The sequence below is a fragment of the Notothenia rossii genome (genome assembly GCF_949606895.1).
Source record: "Notothenia rossii genome assembly, chromosome: 8".
NCBI lineage: Eukaryota > Metazoa > Chordata > Actinopteri > Perciformes > Nototheniidae > Notothenia > Notothenia rossii.
In genome coordinates, this window is record NC_136906.1 from 60,371,634 (window position 1) to 60,397,863 (window position 26,230).

A 26,230-nucleotide genomic window follows, 5' to 3' on the forward strand; every position below is an offset into this window, starting at 1 on the left:
TGGCTATAAAGATAAAAAGACTTAAGCCTTGCACAGAGGCCTGAAAATACATTTTCAAAATGCTCAACAGTGCTGCCAAAATTATATACTGACTGCTCCACAATTTGAAATAAATGCTTTTATATATTTCTATTATGTGACTCTTTGGCATTTCTATTATTATTAACACTGCTGCTTTAGTTGTTCTGACTGCTAAAATCCTCTGTCATTCCGTGGGGTGGGGGAGCCGGGGGCTCGGATCCTTGTCACCTTTTTCATACCTGATGAGTTTGCATCCCTGTATGTTAAAAAGCCTCAGTCACCTTAATTCATGTAATAAAAACATCTCAGGTCAGTAACACTCAAAGCTAAATGTGCAATACCATGTTCAGCTATGTTACTATTTATAATGTTATTGTTGTTACATCAGAAGATGTACATATTGAAATGATTTCTTAACTTACAGTAGGCTATTTTTTACAATGTGTGTTGGAAGGATTTATTCAATTACAATGAATATTGTCATTGTTGAAGGCTTTTAGAGAAGGGTGAACTATAAGCCTGAATTACATAAAATGTTAAACCTAAAAACATAAAAGCCACAATAAATAAGTCACAATTATTCTAGTTATTTTTACCTCCCGTATTGCTTTCAACCCACCAGCTTTTATGGTGTTGTTACGTCACTAACTGTAAGCTTGTCACATACAGTCTATGGTCACTCAGAGTAACCTACTGTTAATTTAGCTGCTGGAGAAGAAAGATCAGGGGGGGAGGGGGGGAGAGAGCTGTGGTTGATGGGCCATTAGTTGTGTAAATACACAGCTGAGAGCTGCCGTTTCATTCAGACTGTTTAAAAAACTGTAACAACGGACTATTTTTCTTAGCGGATGCATGTGAATTTAAATCAATACATACAACTATTTTTTAAATCAATAAAAACATTTTCTAAATCCATAAAAGCATTTCAATTAATATTGGGAGTCATGTCGTTACTTTGTTGAGAATGTGGCCATGTAATAAGCGGGATAATTTGCAGCGACTTGTTCTTTATGGGGAAAATAACACCCTTCATCCAGATGAGGATCCCTCCGCTACACTTTGGGATCCTGATCGACCGACGAAACTCCATTAAAATATACATATTTTTGGTGAATTACTGAGTTTAGGCACGTTAATAACGTTTTAATGAAGTTGAATACAGTATATTCATATGTGTCAGTGATTTCATGTCAATTCGTCGAACATAAACATAAATGATCGTGGTGAAGATGATGATTAAATTAGGATTAAAAATCGAGAGCCGGGCTGCATTTCCTCCCGTTCGTTTTTTTCGAATAACAAAATTATTTTGTTAAATAACAACATGTTGATGTTTTGTAAATGATTACATGTGTCTTATTTAGCACAGAGTATGATATCCGTGACATATGGATCTTAACAAAGTTCCGCTGTACATCCAGCGTACTGTATCTGACTTTATTTCACGTGAGCTCCAGTGTGGAACCCCACTGCACCTCCTGGTGGATCAATGATCCATTGCAGCTGGCTTCATTATAAATACATTTATCTATCACGGGGGCGGTCTCAAGTCAAGCTGGAGGTTTTCCCTTGAGCAAGGGCAGATCACGTACCAATCACGGCCCTCGCGTTTCAAACTGTCCGAAATGAATCGCTCCATCTGTACCAACACTTTTGACATAAAGTGCCTGCTAGAATGACCGACCACGATTACAACTTAAAGTTCTCCGTGAGGCGTGTGACGACTCGGATATTGAGGACATGGAAGCGGACAACTCTAAGAGACACAAAATAAATTGGGACCACACACCAACTAAAGGACCGAATCCAAAGAAATCAAAGATTCATGGCAAAACACAAATGGCAGAGGATAGCAGCAGCACAATTCTCCAGGCAATACAAGTCTTATCCGGAAAAATGGATGAACAGACAGAGCTGTTAAAAAAGTTTGAAAAACGCATTGAAGCAAACACTGAAGCAGCTAAAGAAAAAAGGAAAGACATTTCTGCTCTTTAGAAAAGGTTTGATGATCTTCTGAAATATAACACTGTACTACGTAAGTCTGGCGAGGAGCAAGCCCGCTACAAGCGGAGGTGGAATCTGAGGATGAATGGTCTGCCCGGAAAAAGAAGGAGAAAACACAAGAGAAGCTGTGATCGGCATACTCACAAGAGTTGTTCCGCTGTCTGTGGAAAAGCTGCGTGACTCAATAGACACTGTCCATCGGCTGGGTATGAAGGGTAATGCAGCTACTTCCAAAAACACACCGCGGTCAATCATCATTCAGTTCGGGATGAGGACTGTTCGTGACGAGATCTGGAAAAAGTCCAAAGATGCGAGAGTCTGCAGCGAGATGCACATTCGTTTCAAAGAGGATTTCTCCAAGGAGGACCGGGAGGCTCGCTCCAAGCTGTGGCCACTGGTTGAAGAAGCCAGGAGAAAGGGGAAGAGAGCTTTTCTGAAGGAAGGCTTCGCGCTGATTGACAACAAAAGAGTGGACCCGGAATAACGTGAAAAACACTGCAGTAATTAACTAGAGGGACAGGGAGCAGGTTTTCGGTCCTCAGTAGGTATGCTGAAGTTCTCAGTTTGAGTGTTTTTAGGATTGGACTTGTCTCAGGTTATATTCAAAATGTTGTGAGCTACTGCACTAAATATGTTTGGTAAGGGCTACGTTACTCACTCCTGCGCATCGATATAGCATTCCTTTGCGCATTTTCTTAAGGATTTTATTTTTGCTCTTTCAATGTTATCGTTCATATCCTTAAATGCTAGGGGGCTAAAAAACAATGTGAAACGTAAGGCAATTTTTCTTTTTTGTAAGGAACAAAAGGCAAATTGTGTTTTTCTGCAAGAAACTCATACTGCAGAGGCAGACACTAAGTTCTGGAAAGTACAATGGGGAGACAACATTTTTTTCAGCCATGGAACATCACATTCGGTTGGAGTTATGATTTTATTTAACAGGTTACCTGGAAATATAATTGACCACAGGAGTGATACAAACGGTCATCGGCTAATGGTTGTGAGTGACTGATGTTAATGGGACTAATTACATACTGGTGTGTGTTTATGGATATAACAGAAAGATTAAAAACAATCATTTTCTTTCAATCTTGTGCCAAAAATTAGAGGAATGGAAAGTACTTTATATGACTGATAAGATTATAATCGGAGGGGATTTTAATGTAGTTCCAGATGAGTGGTTAGATCGTCTTCCTTTAAGGGGACATTGTCATAATTTTAATGATTCTATTATTCACTTGGCCTCTAAATTTAATTTAACTGATGTTTGGAGAATAAATAATCCCTCAAAGTCACAATATACCTGGTTTAACTCTTCTAACAATGGTCAGTGTTCCAGGCTCGATTATTGGTTAATCTCTATTAGTCTAACTAATAATGTCTCAAAGTGTGACTTTTCAGCATCACCTCTGACTGATCACTGTGTCATCTCTTTGTCCTTTTTACTATGCAACTTCAGTCCCAATCTTAAACCTATATGGAAATTCAATAATAGTCTTTTGGAGAATGCAGATTTTTGTAAAAAGATCAAACAACTGATAAAAGAAACTCTGGCTTTGGATATGTCATCTCTCAGTAAATGGGAATGGTTTAAATTGAGTGTGAGACAGATTGCGATAAATTCCAGTAAATACTCCTCTAGATTAAAGAAACAAAAACAACAAGCGATGACAAGTTAAATGAATAATTTATGCCTTAAAGCTGAGTTATCATTGGGTGAGCAAATTAAACTGAACAATTTACAAACTCAATTAGACAATATGTATTTGGAAAAAGCTAAGGGAGCTCTTATTCGTTCGAGAGCCCGATGGATTGAGCAAGGAGAGAAAAACACTTCTTATTTCTTCAATCTAGAAAAGCAAAGACAAGTGAAAAGGAAAATCCAAAAACTGAGTGTTAATGATGTCACTATTGCAAATCAAGACCAGATAAACGAAGAAATTAGACTTTTTTATAGCAATTTATATAATTCAGAGTTTTCTAAAGAAAATTGTGATAACTTTTTTAGTAAAATTACAGAATTCAAAAAGACAATAGATGATCCTTTTAAACAGTATATTGACGATCGACAAAAAATTGAAGAATTAGATAGGGCATTACTGCAAATGTCTGGTGGCAAATCACCAGGGCTAGACGGTATAACCATAGAGTTTTACAAATGTTTTTGGTCAGATGTGCGAGAAATGCTTTATAAGGCTTTCACAGATTGCATTTCAGCAGGTAACCTTTCGCCAACCATGAAACATGGCCTTATTACTTTAATTCCAAAACCAAATAAAAATTATCTTTTGTTGGATAATTGGAGACCTATTACCCTACTATGTAATGATTACAAACTGTTAGCACATGTTTATGCTAACAGGTTAAACTCAGGTCTGAATCAACTAGTAGATGAATGTCAATCAGCCTTTATAAAGGGCAGAAGTATTCATAACCTTACCAGACTGATATTGGATATGCTCGATTACCAGGAGTTTATTGATACTGAAAGTCTCGTATTTCTGGATTTTTATAAGGCTTTTGATACTGTTGAACATTCCTTTTTAATGGAAACTCTAACATTTCTGGGTTTTGGTGAACATTTCTGCAACGTAATTAGGATGCTCTATTCGGACATCTATAGTTCTGTATCTTTGAACCCTGGAATGAGCCCTAGGTTTAAGGTTTTACGTGGTATTCGACAGGGTTGCCCTATTTCCCCAAAATTATTTATTCTGACCACCAAAGTATTAACAACGGTTATTATAAAGAATCACAAAATATTAGGCATTACCCTCTTTGACAAAGAATTTAAAATTAGTCAATTTGCGGATGACACATCCATTTTCCTAAAGAATAAATCCATGGTAAAGGACACTCTTAACACAATTTCAATTTTTTCGAAAGCATCAGGGTTATCTCTTAATCTTTCAAAATGTGAATTACTCCCTATCCATTCATATGATGATTCCATTATTGACTCTATTAGAGTGGTACCTGAAGTGAAATATTTGGGAATAACATTATCTAAAAATTATATCAGGAGAGAAGATCTTAATATTTGTAACCGTATCACAGATATGAAGAAATCTCTCAGTCATTGGTTAACTAGAGATCTTACTATTTTTGGCAGAGTTCTTCTTACTAAAGCAGAAGGTATATCTAAACTTATTTATCCATGCCACTCATGTTTTGTCTCTTCGGCTAATATAAAAAAAAAAACTCAATTATTTTCCAATTCTTGTGGAGAAATAAAACTCACCACATTAAAAAGTCACAGCTTGTTAAAGAATATGATAAAGGCGGAATTAAAGCTTTAGACTTTGAATCGATGATTGGAACAATTAAAATAAAATGGTTAAAAGCTTTTTTGTCCCAGCCAGAATCCAAGTGGTTCCATATTCCAAAGGGCATATTTAAACGTCTTGGAGGGTTTGATTTTCTTTTAAAATGTGATTTTGAGGTTAATAAGATTCCGACCAAATTGTCAAATTTTCATAAGCAGATACTTAATTACTGGAAAATGATATTTACCCAGACATTTTCTCCTCATGGATCTACTTTATGGAACAATAGAGTGATTATTATAAACAGAAAATCCTTGTTTAGGAGTGATTGGCATGAGAGGGGTATTTTGTTTGTTAAAGAGCATCTTGCAGGTTTTTATTTTTTCTACATTTATGCTTAAACTTGCTTGAAAATTACAATTAAAAAAGTGAATGCAGGATTTGATATGTTTTACGAGACATAAGGGTAGGAATTCAGAGGGAAAGGAGCAATTTTGAGCTCTGCTCTTAAAAACGGCTTTTCTTTAAGGTCATACGTCAAACGCGTCATATTACATCACACAGGGGACACATCTCCGCTCTCTGACCGCGGGTATAGTAGAGTTGCGTTGAGTAGAGCGGTTGTGTTTTAAGGAGCTGGTATTTTTCGGTAGTTTTACATTGTATTTCACCATTTGTAATCATGGTGCAGTATTGTGTTTGTGCAGGTTGCACAAATACCAGCCTGTCAGGACATTGAGTCAACAGTAAAAAGGACAGGAGCTAGCGTTCGTTCCTGGGTGCGTTGTGCATCCACCTCCCTGCAGCACATACTCTCCACAGCTTTATCAGGAAACCGTATTACTTCTCTTTCCCCCCCCTTCGCTGCTCTCTCTCTCTCCCCTCCGGTACACGGCACCGTAAGACATAGTGTGGAGTTGCATTAGGTAACGCTGTGGTGGCTGTACTGCTCCAGCCGTCTCCTTTGTGTTTGTTTGTTTGTTTCCCCCTGTCTGTGTTGTTAGTGTGTGCGTGGTGGCTGTCACTCCTGGCTCCCGGCTCAACCTCCACTCACCTGCTGCAATCAGCTGTGCACCCTCCCCGACTACACACCTGCTTTCCATCAAGCCATTTACAACAACACAGATTGTGTTATAATCTTTATCAGTACACTTTATATTGTATTTCGTTGAAAAAGCCAAAACATCTAGCAGTTTACCATTGCAATCTAGTAAATCATTAAAGAGCAACTTCCAGGTTAAAGATATCTGTGAATAAATGTGTAGGGAAATGATGAATACACTAGATTTTCCAAAAAATATACAGAAATATACACTACAGTGACATCTGGCGTTGTTTTTGTAAGAAATGTTCACTTCCGCATAAAAAAGCCTCGGCACCTGACCTCCCGCGTGTGACGTAACACAGGGGACACAAGGGAGAAAGCGGCCGGTGTAACGTATTAATAAACATGGATCCCAATGCTAGTTTCGACACAGAAGTCACAGAAGAAGTTGAACATGAATATTCTAATGCATATGACGGACCACAACCTTATAATTATGAGCCTGCTAGGCGTCCAAGAGACCAGGAGCAGCCAAGGATTGGAAGAAATAACGGCCATCGGAGAGAAATTGAGCTGTGGTGTGAGGAGAACCAGTGGAGAACTGGGCAGCTATCTTGGTTAGTGACCGGCGTTAGCTACAGAATGTTAGCTAACGTCACATCACAACATTGTAAAGTTAGCTATCATATATCAGGCTATAACTAAAGTAGCATCGATAATATAGTAACGTTACTGGCAGGACTGTTGATACTGATCCATAACAGAAACTAATGCGCAAGTATCAGCCGTATCTCGCGTTACCTAATGCAACTCCACACTACGGTGCTGTGTACCGGAGGAGAGACGCGAGATACGGCTGATACTTGACGATCTGGCGGAGAAAGGTTGTGGAGCCTCCGTTGATATGTCGTTGTAAATGGCTTGATGGAAAGCAGGTGTGTTGTCGGGGAGGGTGCACAGCTGATTGCAGCAGGTGAGTGGAGGTTGAGCCGGGAGCCAGGAGTGACAGCCACCACGCACACACAAACAACACAGTACCGGAGGGGAGAGAGAGAGAGCAGCGAATGGGGGGAGAGAGAAGTAATACGGTTTCCTAATAAAGCTGTGGATAGTATGTGCTGCGGGGAGGTGGATGCACAACGCACCCAGGAACGAACGCTAGCTCCGGTCCTTTTTACTGTGGAGTCGATGTCCTGACAGGCTGGTATTTGTGCAACCTGCACAAACACAATACTGCACCATGATTACAAATTGTGAAATACAATGTAAAACTACCGAAAAATACCAGCTCCTTAAAACAAACCGCTCTACTCAACGCAACTCTACTATACCCGCGGTCAGAGAGCGGAGATGTTTACCCTTTGTGATGTAATATGACGCGTTTGACGTATGACCTTAAAGAAAAGCCGTTTTTAAGAGCAGAGCTCAAAATTGCTCCTTTCCCTCTGAATTCCTGCCCTTATGTCTCGTAAAACATATCAAATCTTGCATTCACTTTTTTAATTGTAATTTTCAAGCAAGTTTAAGCTTAAATGTAGAAAAAATAAAAACCTGCAAGATGCTCTTTAATGCCTCTTAAATGTTTTTGTGCCTTAAATGTTTTTGTGCCTTTATGCTTTTTTCTCTCCCCCTGGCTCTTATTGGATGTATTATTTATGTTTTGTTGTCTTATTGTGAATGAATGTCTTGCACTTATGTTGATAAGTTGATGATATCCTCACCGAGCTTTTGTATGTTTTAAAAATGTTCAATAAAACATTTATAAAAAACAAAAAAAATAAAACGTTTTCAAGCAAAAAAAAAAAGTATATGACAGCTTCCGGTTTTGGGCACATGGCTACGCATCACTCATTCACCAATGGGGAATGTTTAGATGGATTTTAGGAACGTCCCCTCGATTCTATTGGCTCTAACGGTTAAAAAGGTGTCAATCATCAAAATCGACCAAGGGGGGGCAGACATACAGTATGGAAAATGCACCCAAATGACCCCAGAAGTGGGTTTTTTTTTCTAAATCTCTCTAAAAAGATCAAATGTCCCTTATTTTTTCATCAATCTTGATACAGGGTACTTATTATATGTTATAGTTTGGATTCCTAAAGCTTTTAATCCGCTATCCCATCATTCAAGGGTGTTTTTTTCACTATAAGTAACAGACACTATAATTTAAAAAAATGTTACTCTGCTCAATCTGAATTTGCTTTAAAATTAAAAAAATCTATATTGTTTCTGACTTTTCTACATCCAACTCAGAGGTTTATAATTGCTTTGAGAAAAAAGATTATTAATTTACCCCTTTTAGAAGTGAAGTTATAGTCAATTGTTCTGGGAATGTCATTTTCGAGCCTGAGGCCTGAAAAATAGGCTCGGGGCTCAACAGGTTAAAACCCAGATAACTTAGCGTAGAATAAAACAGATAATATAAACAGATATACATAAAGACAATTTCAACACACAGTGAATGTTAATGTAGCTCCCAATCTTCTGGTTGCACATGTGTTTGGCCACAAAGCCAGATGACTTTTGTATTTGGCAGTCAGTCAACTGTTGTGATCTCCCCCCACCTATTGTGCCCCAGAAAAATCAATTAATGCGACTTTAAGGGCTGTCTAAAGAAGCAGACTTGATCCCGAACTGGAGGCACATAAGAAAACAGCGGTTGTTTGTGATTGATGTTCATTCCTAATGCATTGGTCCTGGCTCTCTTTGCTCCAAGTGTTGTTTCACACAACCGCAGCAGATTATTTCCTGCCTGAAGCAACAGATGAGTTTAAGCAGACAGTCCTTTGGAGACAATCCACCCCATTATTTTTAATTTCATCATTGAGCAATGGTTGAAGGCAAATAAATGAGTGATTTTTGTATAAAGAGACCCACAAGCATCCACACAAGGAGACCTCTGCAAACACAGCATCCCAACAATCAGTTGTTTCTCTTTTTTTTAGATCATTCTGCAGAAGCATTTTGCTTTAGTTTGTTGACATACATTTTTTTACAAAACCTGCAGACATCAGGGGACTCCAAGAGAAGACAATCATTAATAAAAAGTAATAATTAACAGATGTTTTGGAATAGAACGTAAGTGCCCTGCAGGAGACTGAGCATACCAAAGTTGGTATCTTTAAGTCATAGTTGGTTGTTGCTGTTGCAGGATGAGCAACACAGCAACTGACAAAAAGAATAACAAAAAAAGAGATGCAGAGATGCAGAGCCCAGCAATGTTATGTTCAGCAGGTGAGGACCCAAAAGCAGACAACCTCAGAGAGATAAGAGAAGGATTATTGTCAGAGTTTTTCATGAAATAAGGAACAAAGGGTGTATTAAACAGTTTTACAACAATTGCTCAGATTTATTGTACAGCACAGTGTGTACCTTAACTATGACATTTGAAATGTTGTTGAAATGTTGCTTACAGACTCACAAGACATCATTATTTGGAGAAAAAAGTCCCAATCTATGAAGAAAAATGTACATGTATGCAATAGCAATGCATAGACTGACTATCATTGCATTAGCTGTTTATGGTTTATATTCCATATGTGTATGGGGCATTTAGAGCATCAAAATGCAGAATGACTTCAACCACGGTGTTGTTATGCACAAATATTATAATCAAATACAACAGGGGTTTTAAAAAATAATAGAATAAAAAACAAAACGTAAAAAATATAGTACAAACAGAGATACAAATATATATAATAATGCAAGTTTTATGTCATTTGATGGGATGAAGAGTAAGACAACAAGCCTTTTTGGAGACAGAGGGGAGAGAGTGTTCATCACCGTGATGATGTGTAAGGGATTTACCCGCTCTTGCGGAGCATGCTGGGAGGCTCCAGTATCTCTGCACAGTAACTTAGAGACTGTGTGAGGGATGGATGGTGTCACACTCAATTTCTAGTGGCTTTGTTGGTATTGTAAATGTCCAAGAGGAAAGAAGTGAGGCACCAGTGATCTCCCCAGCCCCATTTACTTTACGCTGTAGGATCCTGCGGTTGAAGGAGATGCAGCTCCAAAACCACATAGTAATTCAGCTGGTCATAATGCACTAGATCAGGGGTCACCAACCTTTTTTAGGATGAGGGCTACTTTAAAAAAATAAAGCAAGTCGGGGGCTACTTTTACTCCTCTTTTTTTGTTTTTTGCAGTGTATATATTTTATATTTATATATTCTATGCTTACCTTTAACCTTTGTGTGCTGTTTGGGTCTGTGGGACCCGTTTTCAGTGTTTACTAAAAGAAAATGTATGCAATTTAATAATTTTAACCTGCTTTATTTGGGGGTGGACCTCACATCCTCTAGGGGGGGCCTCACATCCTCCAAGGGGGATCTCACATCTTCTAGGTGGGTCCTCACCTCCTCTAAAAGATTTTTTTTTAAATGTTGAAGTGAAATGCACCAATCTGCTGCACTTTGAGTACAAAATCAATTGGATGGATACAGCTCTCAACACTCATATGAAAGGGAGCTGTATACTTTTCAATACTCCAATCATCTTTAGAATATTATCACAACCAATAAAAAATCATTTAAACTGATTTATTCTTATCTTATGTTACCTAATTAGCATTCTTTCTTTTTATTTATGCATATTTTTTTAATCACTCCCCTTTTAAACAGTTTGTTGTACTGTCCTATAGTACACACTGGAATGACTTCTTACTTTATCTATATTAAATAGATAAAAGTGTGCTCTCCCTAGCTCTCTCTCTCTCTCTCTCTCTCTCTCTCTCTCTCTCTCTCTCTCTCTCTCTCTCTGGCTCGCTCGCTCACAGAGGCTGTGTGCTCCTCCTTGGCGATGACGGGTTGCGTTAAAAAATAATAATAAACATATTTGTAAAGTGGGAGGACACAAACGGGATTTCGAAAAGTGCGGGGGACATGTCCCCCCTGTCCCCAGTGGAGATTACGCCATGCCTGTGTGTGCGTCAAGTGGAATAAATATATATGCAAGTTACAACACACACAGAGTAAAACTCTGCTCCTCATGTGTTGTATAGGCTGGCATGATAGGCTGTTCAATGGGGCTGATGTGTTGTGTAGATTCTGCCAGAAGGAGAATCAGCGGGGAGGTGCCACACTGCTTTTCTTCCCGACTGCAACGCTGGTCCCGCAAATCAAGCAAAACGTGATTGGTCGATATTCATTGTGGGGGTGGGGGAGGAGGGGTGTTAGATAGATATAGAGTTGTAGTAAGTAGATAGAGTTCGCTATGATTTAGGTTTCGTTTATGCATAGAGTAGATTATTTTAATTACATTTCCTTTTTTGTTTTGGATTTGCTTGGCGAGCTATTTTTAGAACATGCCCGGCGGGCGACTCACGTTGCCTCTGCGGGCGACTGAGTGCCCGCGGGCACCGTGTTGGCTACCCCTGCACTAGATGATGCCTCCGTAGAGGCGGCACATGATGGGTTTAGGGAGAGGATGTTATCTTTTGCATCACAAACTCCTGACGCGATGCCTGGTTTTATTGTAATGGTGACCTTGCAGGCCTTTCAGCAATTTATAAGGTCTGCTTGATAATTAAACATGTCATCGGAAAAATGATGTCAATCAATTTGTCATAAGCTTGTGTAATGGAAATGTGTTATATAAAGCAGGCTGAACCCAGAATACATCAACCAATCTTTCTAATGGAGGAGACATTATAATATTATCTAAGCAGCAATTCTAAATTAATGGTCGATTCTATTTTAAAACTCTAATGCTCTGTAAGCACTTTGCTTAAAGAGTAGACATGTATGCTGCAATATGTCACATAATATTCGGTTACCTGCGTAAAATTGAAGATAAGAATAACTACATTTTGTTGAAGCAAGTAATCAGATCATCCACTTTTTATTATGAATACCTGATGATAATGAATTAATAACCAAAGTGTTTGAATTGATAGGTTTCAATTCATTCTTTGATGGTTTTTATCCATTGTTGTTCCATTATATATTCATGAGGACATTCTGTAGTAAGCACAGGCACCTATTAGCCCTGATCCACATACAAGAAAGATATTGTGAAATGAGGCAAACAGATAGAAAATACTTTTTTTTGTATTCATAACCTTGTTTATGTCACATTCATGGTCTCAAGCATGGTGAAATATACATGAAAAGAGTGAAACGTGACTGTTTAAACACTTAACGTGAGCTTAACCAATAAATCAGTCTCTTCCGCACTAAAAATTAACACAGCTCATCTTGTTTGTTAATAATCGTATTAGCTTCCTGTGGAAAAAAAAGGTGTTCTTTTAAAGACACCGTATTTGTACAATTAAAACAGACTTCTTTTTTTTTAATGTATTTGTATGTTCAATTAAATTATTATTAATAATTGTTAACTCTACTACTTGGTTAATTCCATCAAAATGTACTGTTATAGTTGGAAAAATAAAACAAAAAGACCAAATAACAACAGCAGGGATAGAATTTGCAAAATTCTGAAATCTGACAGCCGATTCATAAAATGACAATTCACATTTGGCATTGGTCTATAGTTCACTTTGGACATCTGGGTGTTGACTATGACACTAACCAGGAGCTATATTGTAATTTTTAGTGTTTGTTTCTTAGATTGACAAGAAGGAACATACAGGGGTGAATTGTCTTTTACGATTCTGCCGCTTTGGATTTTTGAAAAATTTAGAAAGACTATACCTTTGATTGACAATCCATCAGACAGCTTGACTTCTACAGTATGTACTCGTAAGTGAGACTGAGGGCAGACTAGACACTACAAAGACTCACTATAGAGGTAGAGGAGGTAGTACAAAAAAGGACAGACAGGGGGTAGCATGCTCATTTCAGTAGATAAATAATAATATGTAGACATCTATGTCAACGCTTTATCTCTTCATCTTCTGATGAAAATGTCTGAATGTTTAAGTGTAAACATTTCTGGCCATATCTTGCATGATTAAGTATCAACGTTTTTGTTCTAAAATGACACTTTTCATTTTTCTGTGTCCTATTCTCCACTGCAGCTGTCCTGTCTGTCTTTGGGAATGGGGCGGTTCTGGTAAGAGCAGCCGGTCGCTTCGCCGTACTCAAATCTCCTGAGCTTCTGACAGTGAACCTGGCTCTGACAGACATCGGCATGGCCCTCAGCATGTATCCTCTGTCCATTTATTCGTGTTTTAACCATGCCTGGATTGGAGGTGACAGATCATGCCTCTACTACGGCCTGATGGGCATGATCTTCAGCATTACCAGCATCATGACTCTGGCTGTGATGGGGATGATCAGGTTCATGGTAGCAGGAAGTCCACCGAAAACAGGTGATGTATTTTCCCATGGGGTAAATTCAAAGACCAGAGCAGTTTTTAATGAAAACCAGTTGGCATACAACGCCATCCTGTTCTAAACCACATCAAAGATTATTTCTGAAACAGTAATGAGCTCAAATGCCTTTTCTCTTGCGGGTTTATCACAAGGTGAGTTCTTTTTTTCAGTGATGCAAACACACATATGGTGAAAAAAGAGAGAACTATTGGAAGCAGAAAAAAAACAGCGTAACATACCGTCTGACAAAGGCCTGTGCTATAATGCTTCAATTAACTGGCTATTCTTTACAATATACTCAGATCAATAGAGACAGAGATGTTAAGTTATACATTAAGGGCTTATATTATTATTTACAGCAGGGGTGGGGAACCTATTTCCTCTCGAGGGTCATTTACATTTTTACAACATCCTCCGAGGGCCGTACAAATGATTGAACTCAACCTCTGCTTAAAAAAACTAAAATCACAGCCCATTCATTTGGCCTTTCTTTCATGCTGTGAGAAAAAAAAAGAAAGCAACCTCTTAATCCAGATATCTTACTATGACTCGCGTATGCATGCACGTGCACGGTTGTGGCATGACCACCAAAACAGAAAGATATGGACACAAGATGTGTGCAAATGTATTTAGTTTCCTATCCATGTGGACATCATTTAAAGGTGACCTATCATGCAAAATGCACTTTTGTACGTCTTTTATACATGAATATGTGTCCCCGGTGTTCCAGGGAACTCACCAAGTGTCAGAAAACACAACCCTCTCTATTTTCCTCCTTACCCAAATCTCTTAAAAAGGGGCTGCAACGGATCTGATACAGACTGATCCAGATTTGAACACTTCTATGACGTCACAAAAGTGGCGCTACGGCTATTGGGCCAACTCCACCAATCAGGAGGAGACAGGCACGGACATTGCCATTCGAAAGCGATGGAGACGCTGTAGTACATATGCCAGGCCTGTAGATGATGCTGTTCTCACAGAATCAGCCCATGCAAAGACAGTGTTAAATTGAGCGAAATGAGGAATGGCTAAAATGCATGATCTGTTTGGTATTTTGAAAAATAAATATATAAATATGCCTTATATAAGTATGGTCCTACACTATATTATTCAAATATAGCATGATAGGTCCAGTTTAAGTGGGGGTGGGGGTCCGGGGGGCATGCTCCCCCGGGAAGATTATTTTTTAAATGTTGAAGTTAAAAGCATCAATCCGGTGCACTTTGAGAGCCACATTAGGAGATCTATGGATACATCTCTCAACACCCATATGAAACAGAACTGTAAGCAGATTTATTTTTCTTTATGGATATTTTACAAATCACTCCCCTTTCAAACTCTATTCTTGTTATTTTTAACAACTTTTCTGTTCCTGTCATATAGTATTTTATACCTGTTTTTCATTTAGTCTCTTATTAACTATAATGATCATATCAAGGTGTGCCTTAACCTCACTGAGCTGAGGTTATTTGAGCCTCTCAGGAGAGAGCTCTCTTCCACCTGATTGTAGAAAAAACTCTTTAAATGCGTTAGCATAGCTAGCTAACCAGATGCTAATAACAACAGATCGCCACTGGGCTTTCAACGAAAGACAGCCTAAGTAGCCTGAGCCTACTAACACCGCGATTCTTGAGCTTCTTCAAAAGCTATCTGAGGACCAAACAAAGCACTTTACTGACCTTCGGAAAGAACTATTGGAAACACGGAGAGCCGTTGTTGGGGTGGTTTTGGCGCAGTGGTTAGAGCGTTGGTCATCAGATCAAGGGGCGTTGGTGAACTCCAGTTCGGCCGCCACTGCGTCAGGCCGTTGTGTCCTTTACCCGCATTTGCTCCTGTAATGTCCACAGTAATGACTCTTACATGTCTAATATGTGTAATGTGTATTTGTAAAGCGCTTTGAGCACCTGTAAAAGCGCTCTAATAAAAAATGTAATCCATTATTATTATTATTGTTGCTGTTGAGGAGAAGCTAGCCGACATGCTTACCCGAATGACCAGTTCTGAGGCCCGGCTGGATATGCTGGAAAACACAGACGACCAGCGCCGCAATTCTCCACCAGCCCTGGCTTCGGAGGTAGAAATGCTGAATGCCTGGTGGAATACGAGGATAGGGATAGGCGGGTGAATCTAAGCATCAGGGGTGCCCTACCAGTCGATCGCGATCGAGATGTGTCTAAAATAGAACAACAATATTCTGTTTTATCGTTAATGTCCTATAACATAATCTTCCTGTGCCAGAATAATGCACTTGAACGCATCAAAGCTTTGTGATTGGCGTGACCCCATGTGTCAGGGCGTGGCTGGTGGGCAGTGCACTAGTTCGCTGACGTTGTCCGTGGCAACAGGAGTGACAGTCCGACTCCGCACACAGCCCAAAATATATAATTTTCACTGCGAGTGGGAGGATGATTATCTTTGTATCTATTCCAATTCAAAGTCCATCTGTAGGGTGACCAGGTCCCAACAAACCAAATGTGGGACAAGGAGTATGTTTGTGTGGGGGACAATGTGGGACACCCTCTCAACAGCACCCCAGAAAAAAAATCTCTATTTCTATTCTGTTTCATTTGGTTTATTCAACAGCATCCAATAAACAATGACAGAAAGTGAAGTCAAAATGCAGTAACAATTTAGTATCTTGATAAAGAAAAGTAAACTAAGGCTAACCAAGGCAGCAGGCATTATTCACTTCAAGTGTTTAGAAATGCATCTTCCTAATTCAACTAGTGTATTAACTGTAAAAGTAGGTACAACATAAATGTATAGATAAAAAAAAAAACATAAATACAAATCAAAACTGGCCAGGAGGGAACAAAAAACATAATAATACATAAAATAAAATAGCTTTCAGTTTTGTCCATCACAGCAACAACAGGTGGGCCCCCCCACAGTGTTTGGGCTATTTTACTGCGGTCAAGCCAGCCTCCACTTGGGAAAACGCAGTCAAGCCAGCCCGCACGTGATATTGCGGTGCTCGAATATCATATACATTACGCTAAAGTCCCGGAAAAACTGTCTTCAAAATAAAAGAGCCTTTACTCAGTCTCATATATGAGCTACTATCTGAGGGATAGTAGCTCATATATGAGACTGAGTAAAGGCTCTTTTATTTTGAGAATCAGGACATTCTGATGTAGAGTTTGAAAATAAAATACCTTTGAAGTCTCATATATGAGCTATCATCCCTGTTTTTAGATGAGAATTAAACAAAAACTGTCCAGTATCAAAGACTCATCTCACTCCAGGGGGATAGCAGGACACCCCATCTAGTCACTCAGGGAGATTCAGGACATTCTGATGTAGAGTTTCAAAATAAAATACCTTTGAAGTCTCATACTGTATATGAGCTATCATCCCTCTGTGTTTATATGAGAATAAAACAAAAACTGTCCAGTATCAAAGACTCATCTCACTCCAGGGTGATAGCAGGACACCCCATCTAGTCACTCAGGGAGAATCAGGACAATCTGATATAGAGTTTCAAAATAAAATACCTTTGAAGTCTCATATATGAGCTATCATCCCTGTTTTTAGATGAGAATAAAACAAAAACTGTCCAGTATCAAAGACTCATCTCACTCCAGGGTGATAGCAGGACACCCCATCTAGTCACTCAGGGAGAATCAGGACATTCTGATGTACAGTTTCAAAATAAAAGACCTTTGAAATCTCTATTGTATGAGCTATCATCCCTCTGTGTTTAGATGAGAATAAAACTAAAAATGTCCAGTATCAAAGACTCATCTCACTCCAGGGTGATAGCAGGACACCCCATCTAGTCACTCAGAAAAAATCAGGACATTCTGATCTACGATTTCATAATAAAAGACCTTTGAAGTCTCATATATGAGCTATCATCCCTCTGTGTTTAGATGAGAATAAAACAAAAACTGTCCAGTATCAAAGACTCATCTCACTCCAGGGTGATAGCAGGATACCCCATCTAGTCACTCAGGGAGAATCAGGACATTCTGATGTAGAGTTTCAAAATAAAATACCTTTGAAGTCTCATATATGAGCTATCATGCCTCTGTGTTTAGATGAGAATAAAACAAAAACTGTCCAGTATCAAAGACTCATCTCACTCCAGGGTTGATAACAGGACACCCCATCTAGTCACTCAGAAAAAATCAGGACATTCTGATGTAGAGTTTCAAAATAAAATACCTTTGAAGTCTCATATATGAGCTATCATCCCTCTGTGTTTAGATGAGAATAAAACAAAAACTGTCCAGTATCAAAGACTCATCTCACTCCAGGGTGATAACAGGACACCCCATCTAGTCACTCAGGGAGAATCAGGACATTCTGATGTAGAGTTTGAAAATAAAATACCTTTGAAGTCTCATATATGAGCTATCATCCCTGTTTTTAGATGAGAATAAAACAAAAACTGTCCAGTATCAAAGACTCATCTCACTCCAGGGTGATAGCAGGACACCCCATCTAGTCATACCGAAGAAATCAGGACATTCTGATATACAGTTTCAAAATAAAATACCTTTGAAGTCTCATATATGAGCTATCATCCCTCTGTGTTAAGATGAGAATAAACCAAAAACTGTCCAGTCTCAAAGACTCATCTCACTCCAGGGTGATAGCAGGACACCCCATCTAGTCACTCAGGGAGAATCAGGACATTCTGATGTAGAGTTTCAAAATAAAATACCTTTGAATTCTCATATATGAGCTATCATCCCTCTGTGTTTAGATGAGAATAAAACAAAAACTGTCCAGTATCAAAGACTCATCTCACTCCAGGGGGATAGCAGGACACCCCATCTAGTCACTCAGAAAAAATCAGGACATTCTGGTGTAGAGTTTGAAAATAAAATACCTTTGAAGTCTCATATATGAGCTATCATCCCTGTTTTTAGATGAGAATAAAACAAAAACTGTCCAGTATCAAAGACTCATCTCACTCCAGGGTGATAGCAGGACACCCCATCTAGTCATACCGAAGAAATCAGGACATTCTGATGTACAGTTTCAAAATAAAATACCTTTGAAGTCTCATATATGAGCTATCATCCCTCTGTGTTAAGATGAGAATAAACCAAAAACTGTCCAGTCTCAAAGACTCATCTCACTCCAGGGTGATAGCAGGACACCCCATCTAGTCACTCAGGGACAATCAGGACATTCTGATGTAGAGTTTCAAAATAAAATACCTTTGAATTCTCATATATGAGCTATCATCCCTCTGTTTTTATATGAGAATAATACAAAAAATGTCCAGTATCAAAGACTCATCTCACTCCAGGGTGATAGCAGGACACCCCATCTAGTCACTCAGGGAGAATCAGGACATTCCGATGTAGTTTCAAAATAAAATACCTTTGAAGTCTCATATATTCTCTCTATATATATAGTCTCTATATTATTCAGTTATTTTATTCCTGTATTTCTATCTATTCAACGTTGTTGCACTCTATTTATGTATTGTTATTGTTTTTGGATTTAAAACGTATATACTTTAGAACAGTTTCCTGTTGTCTGTTTTTGTTATCCTGTTTCTGTGTTTCCCTCAAGCTAATTACCTGATTCTGTTTACATGGTACACATGACACAAACATGGTGTTTTTTGTGCCTTCATGGCACTGGCGGCACATATCAGACCCGGGCCGGGGGGCGGGGCCACATGACCGGGCCATTTATACCCAATAAAGCTTGACAAAAATATCGGGAGTCCGGGGTGGTAATCTGACGCTCGTGCGTAAAAAGTCGCTCAGTCAGTAAGATTACAATTTAAAACAATGTTTGAAAGAAAAGTAACTAAAGAAAAGGTGTAATATTTAAGATTTCGTTCCTGCAAAGGGTATAGAAACGAAATATATATCAGAGATAATAATGATATAACATGACATAAAGTCCAACAAACCACAAGGACAACGAAAACATAGCCTAATAAAATGACTACATTTCTGACACACCATTCACCATGGACAGCCAGCATCCACCATGAGAGCAGAGCAGTGTAAAATTGGCACGGCGGCCCATACATTCACGTACAAGTAGGCTACTGTACAAATTAAATTTGAAGTGTACTCACCACTACTTGAAGGGCACTCGGCGAGCCTTGCACTCCGCGAACTCGTCAACAATGCGCTGTATGTCCAATTTCTTGGCTCGGTCACTTTCGATGGACAGCAAGGCCAGTCCACTCAGTCTCTCCTGTCCCATCGTGCTCCTCAAATAGTTTTTGATGAGTTTTAATTTGGAGAAAGAGCGCTCGGCGGTTGCCACGGTGATAGGAAGAGTCAAAAATAAGATGAAGGCTGTGCAAACCTCACTGAATGTAGATGTTACTGCTGGGTTGTAAACAATGAGCATTTTTACCAGATCCGCGACAGATTTTAGTTTTTGTATTTGGTCCCTGAAACAGGTTCTGAAAGAAAGCAGCTGGCCAGGGAAGCTGGCGGCGATGTCCCCACTGTAGTGCTCTCTAAGCCGCTGGGCAGCTTGGTGTAAATCCTCATCCTTTGCTTGTAGTAGTGTGTTGGGGTGAATTGCCTCAAACATGTTCACAGTTGCATTTAAGCTGGTGAATCTTTGGGACAGTTGCTGGATGATTATATCAAGACATGCATTGAAAACGGTCACCCGAAAGTTGCTCTCTGCGTCAGTGAGGCGGCTGTCTTCAGAAAGTTCATCAAAGTGTCTCTTAACTTTCCTGTCCCTGGTTGTTTCAAACTGTGTTTGACTTCCCCATTTAGTAGCCAGGGCAAGAGTGGCGGACTTCGCCTCATCAAATTGTCCCCTATACAACACCAAAACACTGATGGCATTTTGCAGTAGAGTAGATGCTTTGAGAATATCCCCGTCTTTTGCTTGCAGTACATTTGAAGCACAATTTATGCTTTCCAAAATCTTGGTCTGCATGTTGACCAAAAATAGAAAGCTAAATTTGCTTATGGCATTCTTGAGTGCACTTGCTTCATTGCGCTCATCCTTTTTGTCACTGGTAAGGGATATTTTGACGAGGGCTTTTATAATGTCTCCATATCTGTGCCTTAACGCAACAAGCGCATCATGGCGAGATGACCAGCGAGTGGGACATAAGCGTTTTAATGTGATAGTTCTGCTCTCTGGCGTCATTAACTCACTGAGCAATGCCCATCGTTTGATACTGTGACCAAAAAAGTTGTAGAGCGTCTCTACAGTGTCATAGAACTGCTTCACTCCAGGGACATTTTTAACAGAGTCGTTGAGTGCTAGGTTGAGATTATGAGCAGCGCAATGAACATAGTGGGCAAGGGGCTTCTTCTCGGCTATTCTCGCTTGCACGCCTGAATACACACCACTCATATTAGCCGCCCCATCATAGCCCTGTCCGCGACATTTAGACAGATCTAATCCGTTTTTCTCTATAGAACCAAGGATTTTGTTTTCAAGCTCTGAAGCTGATGAACTTCAAAACCACTTCAAAACCCAAAAAGACTTCATTGATCTGTATATCTGTTGCAATATCCATTTCGTTCTTAACAACAGTTATGTAGCGGTAAACCTGACTCAACTGGTCTATCTTTGACACATCTTGCGTTGTGTCCATGATGACGGAATAAAATGGGGCTTCGTTTATTTCATCAATGATGTCAGCTTTCACACGTTGAGATAATATGTAAATAATCTCATCTTGAATCTGGTGACTGAGGTATTTCACTGACCCTTCTGTTCAGTTGATTAGCTCTTTCAAAACAGGGTCGTAGCGAGCCAATAATTCTATTATTGACAAAAAGTTGCCAGCTTTTCCCTGACCTAGAACCTCTCGATGGCCCCTGAATGCCAAGTTGCTTGAAGCTAGAGTGAGAGTTACATTAACAATGCGCTCCACGACCTGTCTCCAAAATTGGGCGGCATTACGCACATTCCTCTCCATGTCAGCGTCTATTGTGCCGTTGGTTTTCCACTGCTCATATACTACGCATGCACCAAGGTGTATTCGAGTGGATTCATGCCTCTCAATTTTAGTAGAAAGATGTTTCCAGTCTTTTATTCCGTTTACCCATGCATTGTTGTAGAACGGTGCCTTTCGGTTGGCAAAAAGCCAGCAAGGCTCACAGTAGCAGCAGTCCAATTTTGGGGAATAGCACATCCAGCTGCGTGGAAATTTCATCCCAACTTTAGTGGTGGAGGTGTAATAGCTTTCTGAAAAGCAACGGTTATCCTTGTCTTTGGGAAATGGACCTTTGGGTTTGCATGGGCCCATTTTAAAGATATATCTTTTGATATTGGCGTCCTCAATGTTTTCAAAAATAGTTTGCCCGATCAGTCGGAAAACGCTCCAGAGGATAATTGCAGGACACATCATTATCCGTGGTCTGAGTTTCACCCGTAGGAGTAGCGTGAGGAGGAGACCTGTTGCTGCTTTCATTCCCAGTGTCCGGTACTTCTTCACCTTGCGGCGCAGCAGGTAAGGAGCCGGAGGGGGAGGGGTGCGGCTGGTCAAGCGTCAGGCCTGGCTCTCCTCTAGACGAGCAGCTAGCAGCTGCTGAGTCGTCCCTATTATTATTATTATTATTATTATCATCATCATCATCATCATCATCATCATCATCATCATCATCATCATCATCATCATCATCATCATCATCATCATCATCATCATCATCATCATCATCATCATCACTATAGCCGAGAGACAGAAAAGGAAATAAGCTAGGCGGCCGAGCTACACGAAGTAACAACAACCATGATATCAACATTTACCACAAACTCACATTTTTTTGTCGACAGTGTGTGTCCGTGATTGTAGCCTACCTGTAAATCTGGCTAACCCCCACTAACGTTGTTGGCGGGCTGGGGCTCGGGGATGAAACACGGCTGGCTGTGGCAACAACTTCAGGTTCATCTCCCGCAGGAGGAGGAGTAGGGCAAAAGAAAATATCCATCTAGCTTGGACAATTTGGCTTTTCCTTGGTCCTTTTTATCTTTTTCTTTGCGTTTTGTAGCTCCACTGTCATGCTTAGACAGTGCTCTGTTGAATGACAAGTGATTGATGATGACGTTGACGTTCATTTACGTATGATGTTGATGGACGGCTGTTGATGACGATTTTACCCAAAATACATTTGGAGACAATAGAAGGGATTCACTTGCAATTTTTCATGTTTTAATGTTAAATGTGAGTGCGAAAATAGCAGCACAAGTTCAACTCATATTATAGGCTACAATGCTTTATACCTAATATGACCAGGAACGTCAGTGCACTCAGTGGCGCGAGGCAGCAGGGCCCGCCGGCGAATATCTCGGGGGCGGAGCCTGCTCCCTCGGCGACGGGCCCCCATTGGGTCCCGACCGTCCCGGGCCCGGGGAGCCCTGCTCCTACAGCCCCCCCTGAAGCTCCGCCCCTGGCTACAATGCTAATACCTAATATGACCACGAACGTCAGTGCACTCAGTGGCGCGAGGCAGCAGGGCCCGCCGGCTAATATCTCGGGGGCGGAGCCTGCTGCCTCGGCGACGGGCCCCCATTGGGTCCCGACCGTCCCGGGCCCGGGGAGCCCCTGCCCCTACAGCCCCCCCTGAAGCTCCGCCCCTGCTTCATGGTTTGTTCCTTTGTTTTATTTGTGTTATATTCTAGACATAATATTTAACATAAATTGCACACATTGAAAACCTTTGTATCCATTACAAAATAATAATATTCAAAACGAATACATAAGAATATACAATTTAGCAATTTTGAGATGAGTCTTTGATACTGGACAGTTTTTGTTTTATTCTCATCTAAACACAGAGGGATGATAGCTCATATATGAGACTTCAAAGGTATTTTATTTTGAAACTCTACATCAGAATGTCCTGATTTTTTCTGAGTGACTAGATGGGGTGTCCTGTTATCAACCCTGGAGTGAGATGAGTCTTTGATACTGGACAGTTTTTGTTTTATTCTCATCTAAACACAAAGGGATGATAGCTCATATATGAGACTTCAAAGGTCTTTTATTATGAAATCGTACATCAGAATGTCCTGATTTTTTCTGAGTGACTAGATGGGGTATCCTGCTATCACCCTGGAGCGAAATTAGTCTTTGATATTGGACAGTTTTTGTTTTATTCTCATCTAAAAACAGGGACGATAGCTCATATATGTGAGACTTCAAAGGTATTTTATTTTGAAACTCTACATCAAAATGTCCTGATTCTCCCTGAGTGACTAGATGGGGTGTCCTGCTATCACCCTGGAGTGAGATGAGTCTTTGATACTGGACAGTTTTTGTTTTATTCTCATCTAAAAACAGGGATGATAGCTCATACAATAGAGATTTCAAAGGTCTTTTATTTTGAAACTCTACATCAGAATGTCCTGATTTTCCCTGAGTGACTAGATGGGGTGTCCTGCTATTACCCTGGAGTGAGATGAGTCTTTGATACTGGAAATGTTTTGTTTTATTGTCATATAAACACAGAGGGATGATAGCTCATATATGAGACTTCAAAGGTATTTTATTTTGAAACTCTACATCAGAATGTCCTGATTGTTTCTGAGTGACTAGATGGGGTGTCTTGCTATCACCCTGGAGTGAGATGAGTCTTTGATACTGGACAGTTTTTGTTTTATTCTCATCTAAAAACAGAGGGATGATAGCTCATACAATAGAGATTTCAAAGGTCTTTTATTTTGAAACTCCTTAAGTTTTACATTCACTCATTTATAATGTGGTAATTATACGTAGTTTGTTTTAAATAATTATTGATCACATTATATAGTACATATTTCTTAATTTGTATTTCTTATTTTGGTGTATGTTATTGACCGAGTAAGTGCTTTTATTTTGAAGGCAGTGTTTCCAGGACTCTACCGTAATGCATAGGATATTCGCGCACCGCAATATCACGTGCGGGCTGGCTTGACCAGGTTTTCCCGAGTGGAGGCTGGCTTGACCGCAGTGCTATACTGTCACCTAGAACCACTGGTGTCTTTAACTCTGTCAAACAACTCTCCACAGAGGCAGGGGCAAGCACATCTGTTATTATCGGTTATTATGGACGCTGCTTTTGTTCGACCACATGACATTTTCTTTACTATCTCAAAGTCTGCAAAAATGGTCGGCGCTAGCTTGTTACCACAGTCATTTGACCTGTATGATTGGGAGTGTTGCACTGTATGGTAAACACTTGTTATTTCTACTGCTGTTACCTTGTCTGAGTGGCCCTCATCTTTTGGTTTGAGTAGGAATGTCTCCATAGAGTGGGATGTCTCTTTTTGAGCGACACGTTTCTTGTGAGAATCGCATTCTCTGTGTCTTTTGACGTCGTATTCACCGCCATGTGAAATTGAAAAATTACTCTTGCAAAGATTGCAAAAAAATCTGCACTGGCTTCACCCACGGGTAAGTGTATTCCCAGTCTTTGTTGTATGTGCATCTTCTTTTCTTCTTAGCTGTAGTTTCAGTTTCCTCCATTTTCAATAACCTGCTGCGTCGCCTGCGTTATTGGCTGACTTTCGTTGTTGTTGTTTGGCGGGGCCGAGGTGGGGTGTGTGTGAGTGAGTTACTCTCATTGGTTAACACTTGACCAGCACCCGCCGTGTGTTACAGTTTTATTGACAGCAAACACACCCCCGTGATGATAGCCTTCCCTGCTTTCTCAACAGCCATTGGATAAAGCTGATTTTAGAAAAGCGTTTTAGCCAATCAAAATTAAATATGCGGGACATCGTCTCAATTTGCGGGACGCACCAAAACTCGTGAAAATGATGTGCGGTCCCGCGCAAAGCGGGACATCTGGGGCCTCATGTATAACGCCTTGCGTAGGATTGACGTGGGAAGGTTGCTTACGTAGTAGAAATCCGAAAAATAGGTCCATACATTTTCCGCCACTTTCCGATTCTCCAAACATTGCGTACCGGCGAGGAAAGTGCGTATGGCACTTCCTACGCCTGTTTCCTTTTATAAATCACAACCGACTCTAAATGCGGTGCAGCTTTTGCGGGCTTCACGTAACGCCCATGTTTGCCTATAAATAGTCAAGGAAACGCCCTTTCATTCATTCATTTTGACTGACGGCAGGGAGAAGATCGCAGGAAAGGACGACAGCTAAAAAGAACATCTCACATCGTGTCAGATTTTGGATATTTTGGGGAGGTCGAGATAAATCATATTGTTTGGTGGATGCAGTTTGAACCAGAGTAGCAGCATGGAGGTCGGATCGTCACCAAAATAAATAAATAAGTGGTCCGAAAAAGGTTAATGACAAAAAAAATACACATAGTGTTACGGCTGCTGTTTGTGTCTGCTCGTTAATCTGTCTGGGATTGTTTGCAGCTGTGTGAATGTGTGTAATATGTAAATGAGCTGTGTGGTTGCCCCGACGTCATTGGCTGTCATCTCCTGGTCCCGCCCTCGCTGCATCCGAAGAGGTGATTGGATGAGACGTCATCCAATTCGAAGTGCACAGCCGGCGCACACCTGCTGGGGAGGAGTACAAAGGCTGGGGACAACTGACACTCTGGAGGCCCTGTTGAGTGGACAGACGCCTCTCGCATTTTGCTCTTCATGCTGTGGTTAATCTTGAGTTTAGAGTAGGTTAGTTAGTCTTTAGAGTATAGTTAGGATTTGTGACTGTTGCCTTTAGTTTAGCTCATAGTTTTAACTCCCTCGGTTAGTTGTA

At 40.1% G+C, this 26,230-nt stretch overlaps 2 protein-coding genes across 7 annotated transcripts in view; one reads left to right on the forward strand and one right to left on the reverse strand.

Annotated features, from left to right (window-relative positions):
- Positions 1-26,230, reverse strand: part of runx2b (RUNX family transcription factor 2b) — a 164,331-nt gene that overhangs the window by 132,439 nt on the left and 5,662 nt on the right. For 3 of the 6 annotated variants that reach the window (XM_079643111.1, XM_079643113.1, XM_079643107.1), the window contains exons 1-2: positions 15,603-15,842; positions 15,296-15,448 (exon numbers count right to left, since the gene is read on the reverse strand). The gene's annotated coding sequence lies outside the window, so the exon portion shown is untranslated. Of the gene's footprint in view, positions 1-15,295; positions 15,449-15,602; positions 15,843-24,758; positions 25,131-26,230 lie in introns of those variants that run through there. The other 3 variants (XM_079643110.1, XM_079643109.1, XM_079643108.1) reach the window with 3 other exon arrangements.
- The window catches only part of opn8a (opsin 8, group member a), a gene marked incomplete at both ends in the record, with an annotated part of 98,026 nt that overhangs the window by 30,052 nt on the left and 41,744 nt on the right, over positions 1-26,230 (forward strand). The window contains one exon of the mRNA XM_079642178.1: positions 13,316-13,609. Coding sequence (XP_079498304.1) covers positions 13,316-13,609 — 294 coding nt within the window. The remainder of the gene's footprint in view (positions 1-13,315; positions 13,610-26,230) is intronic.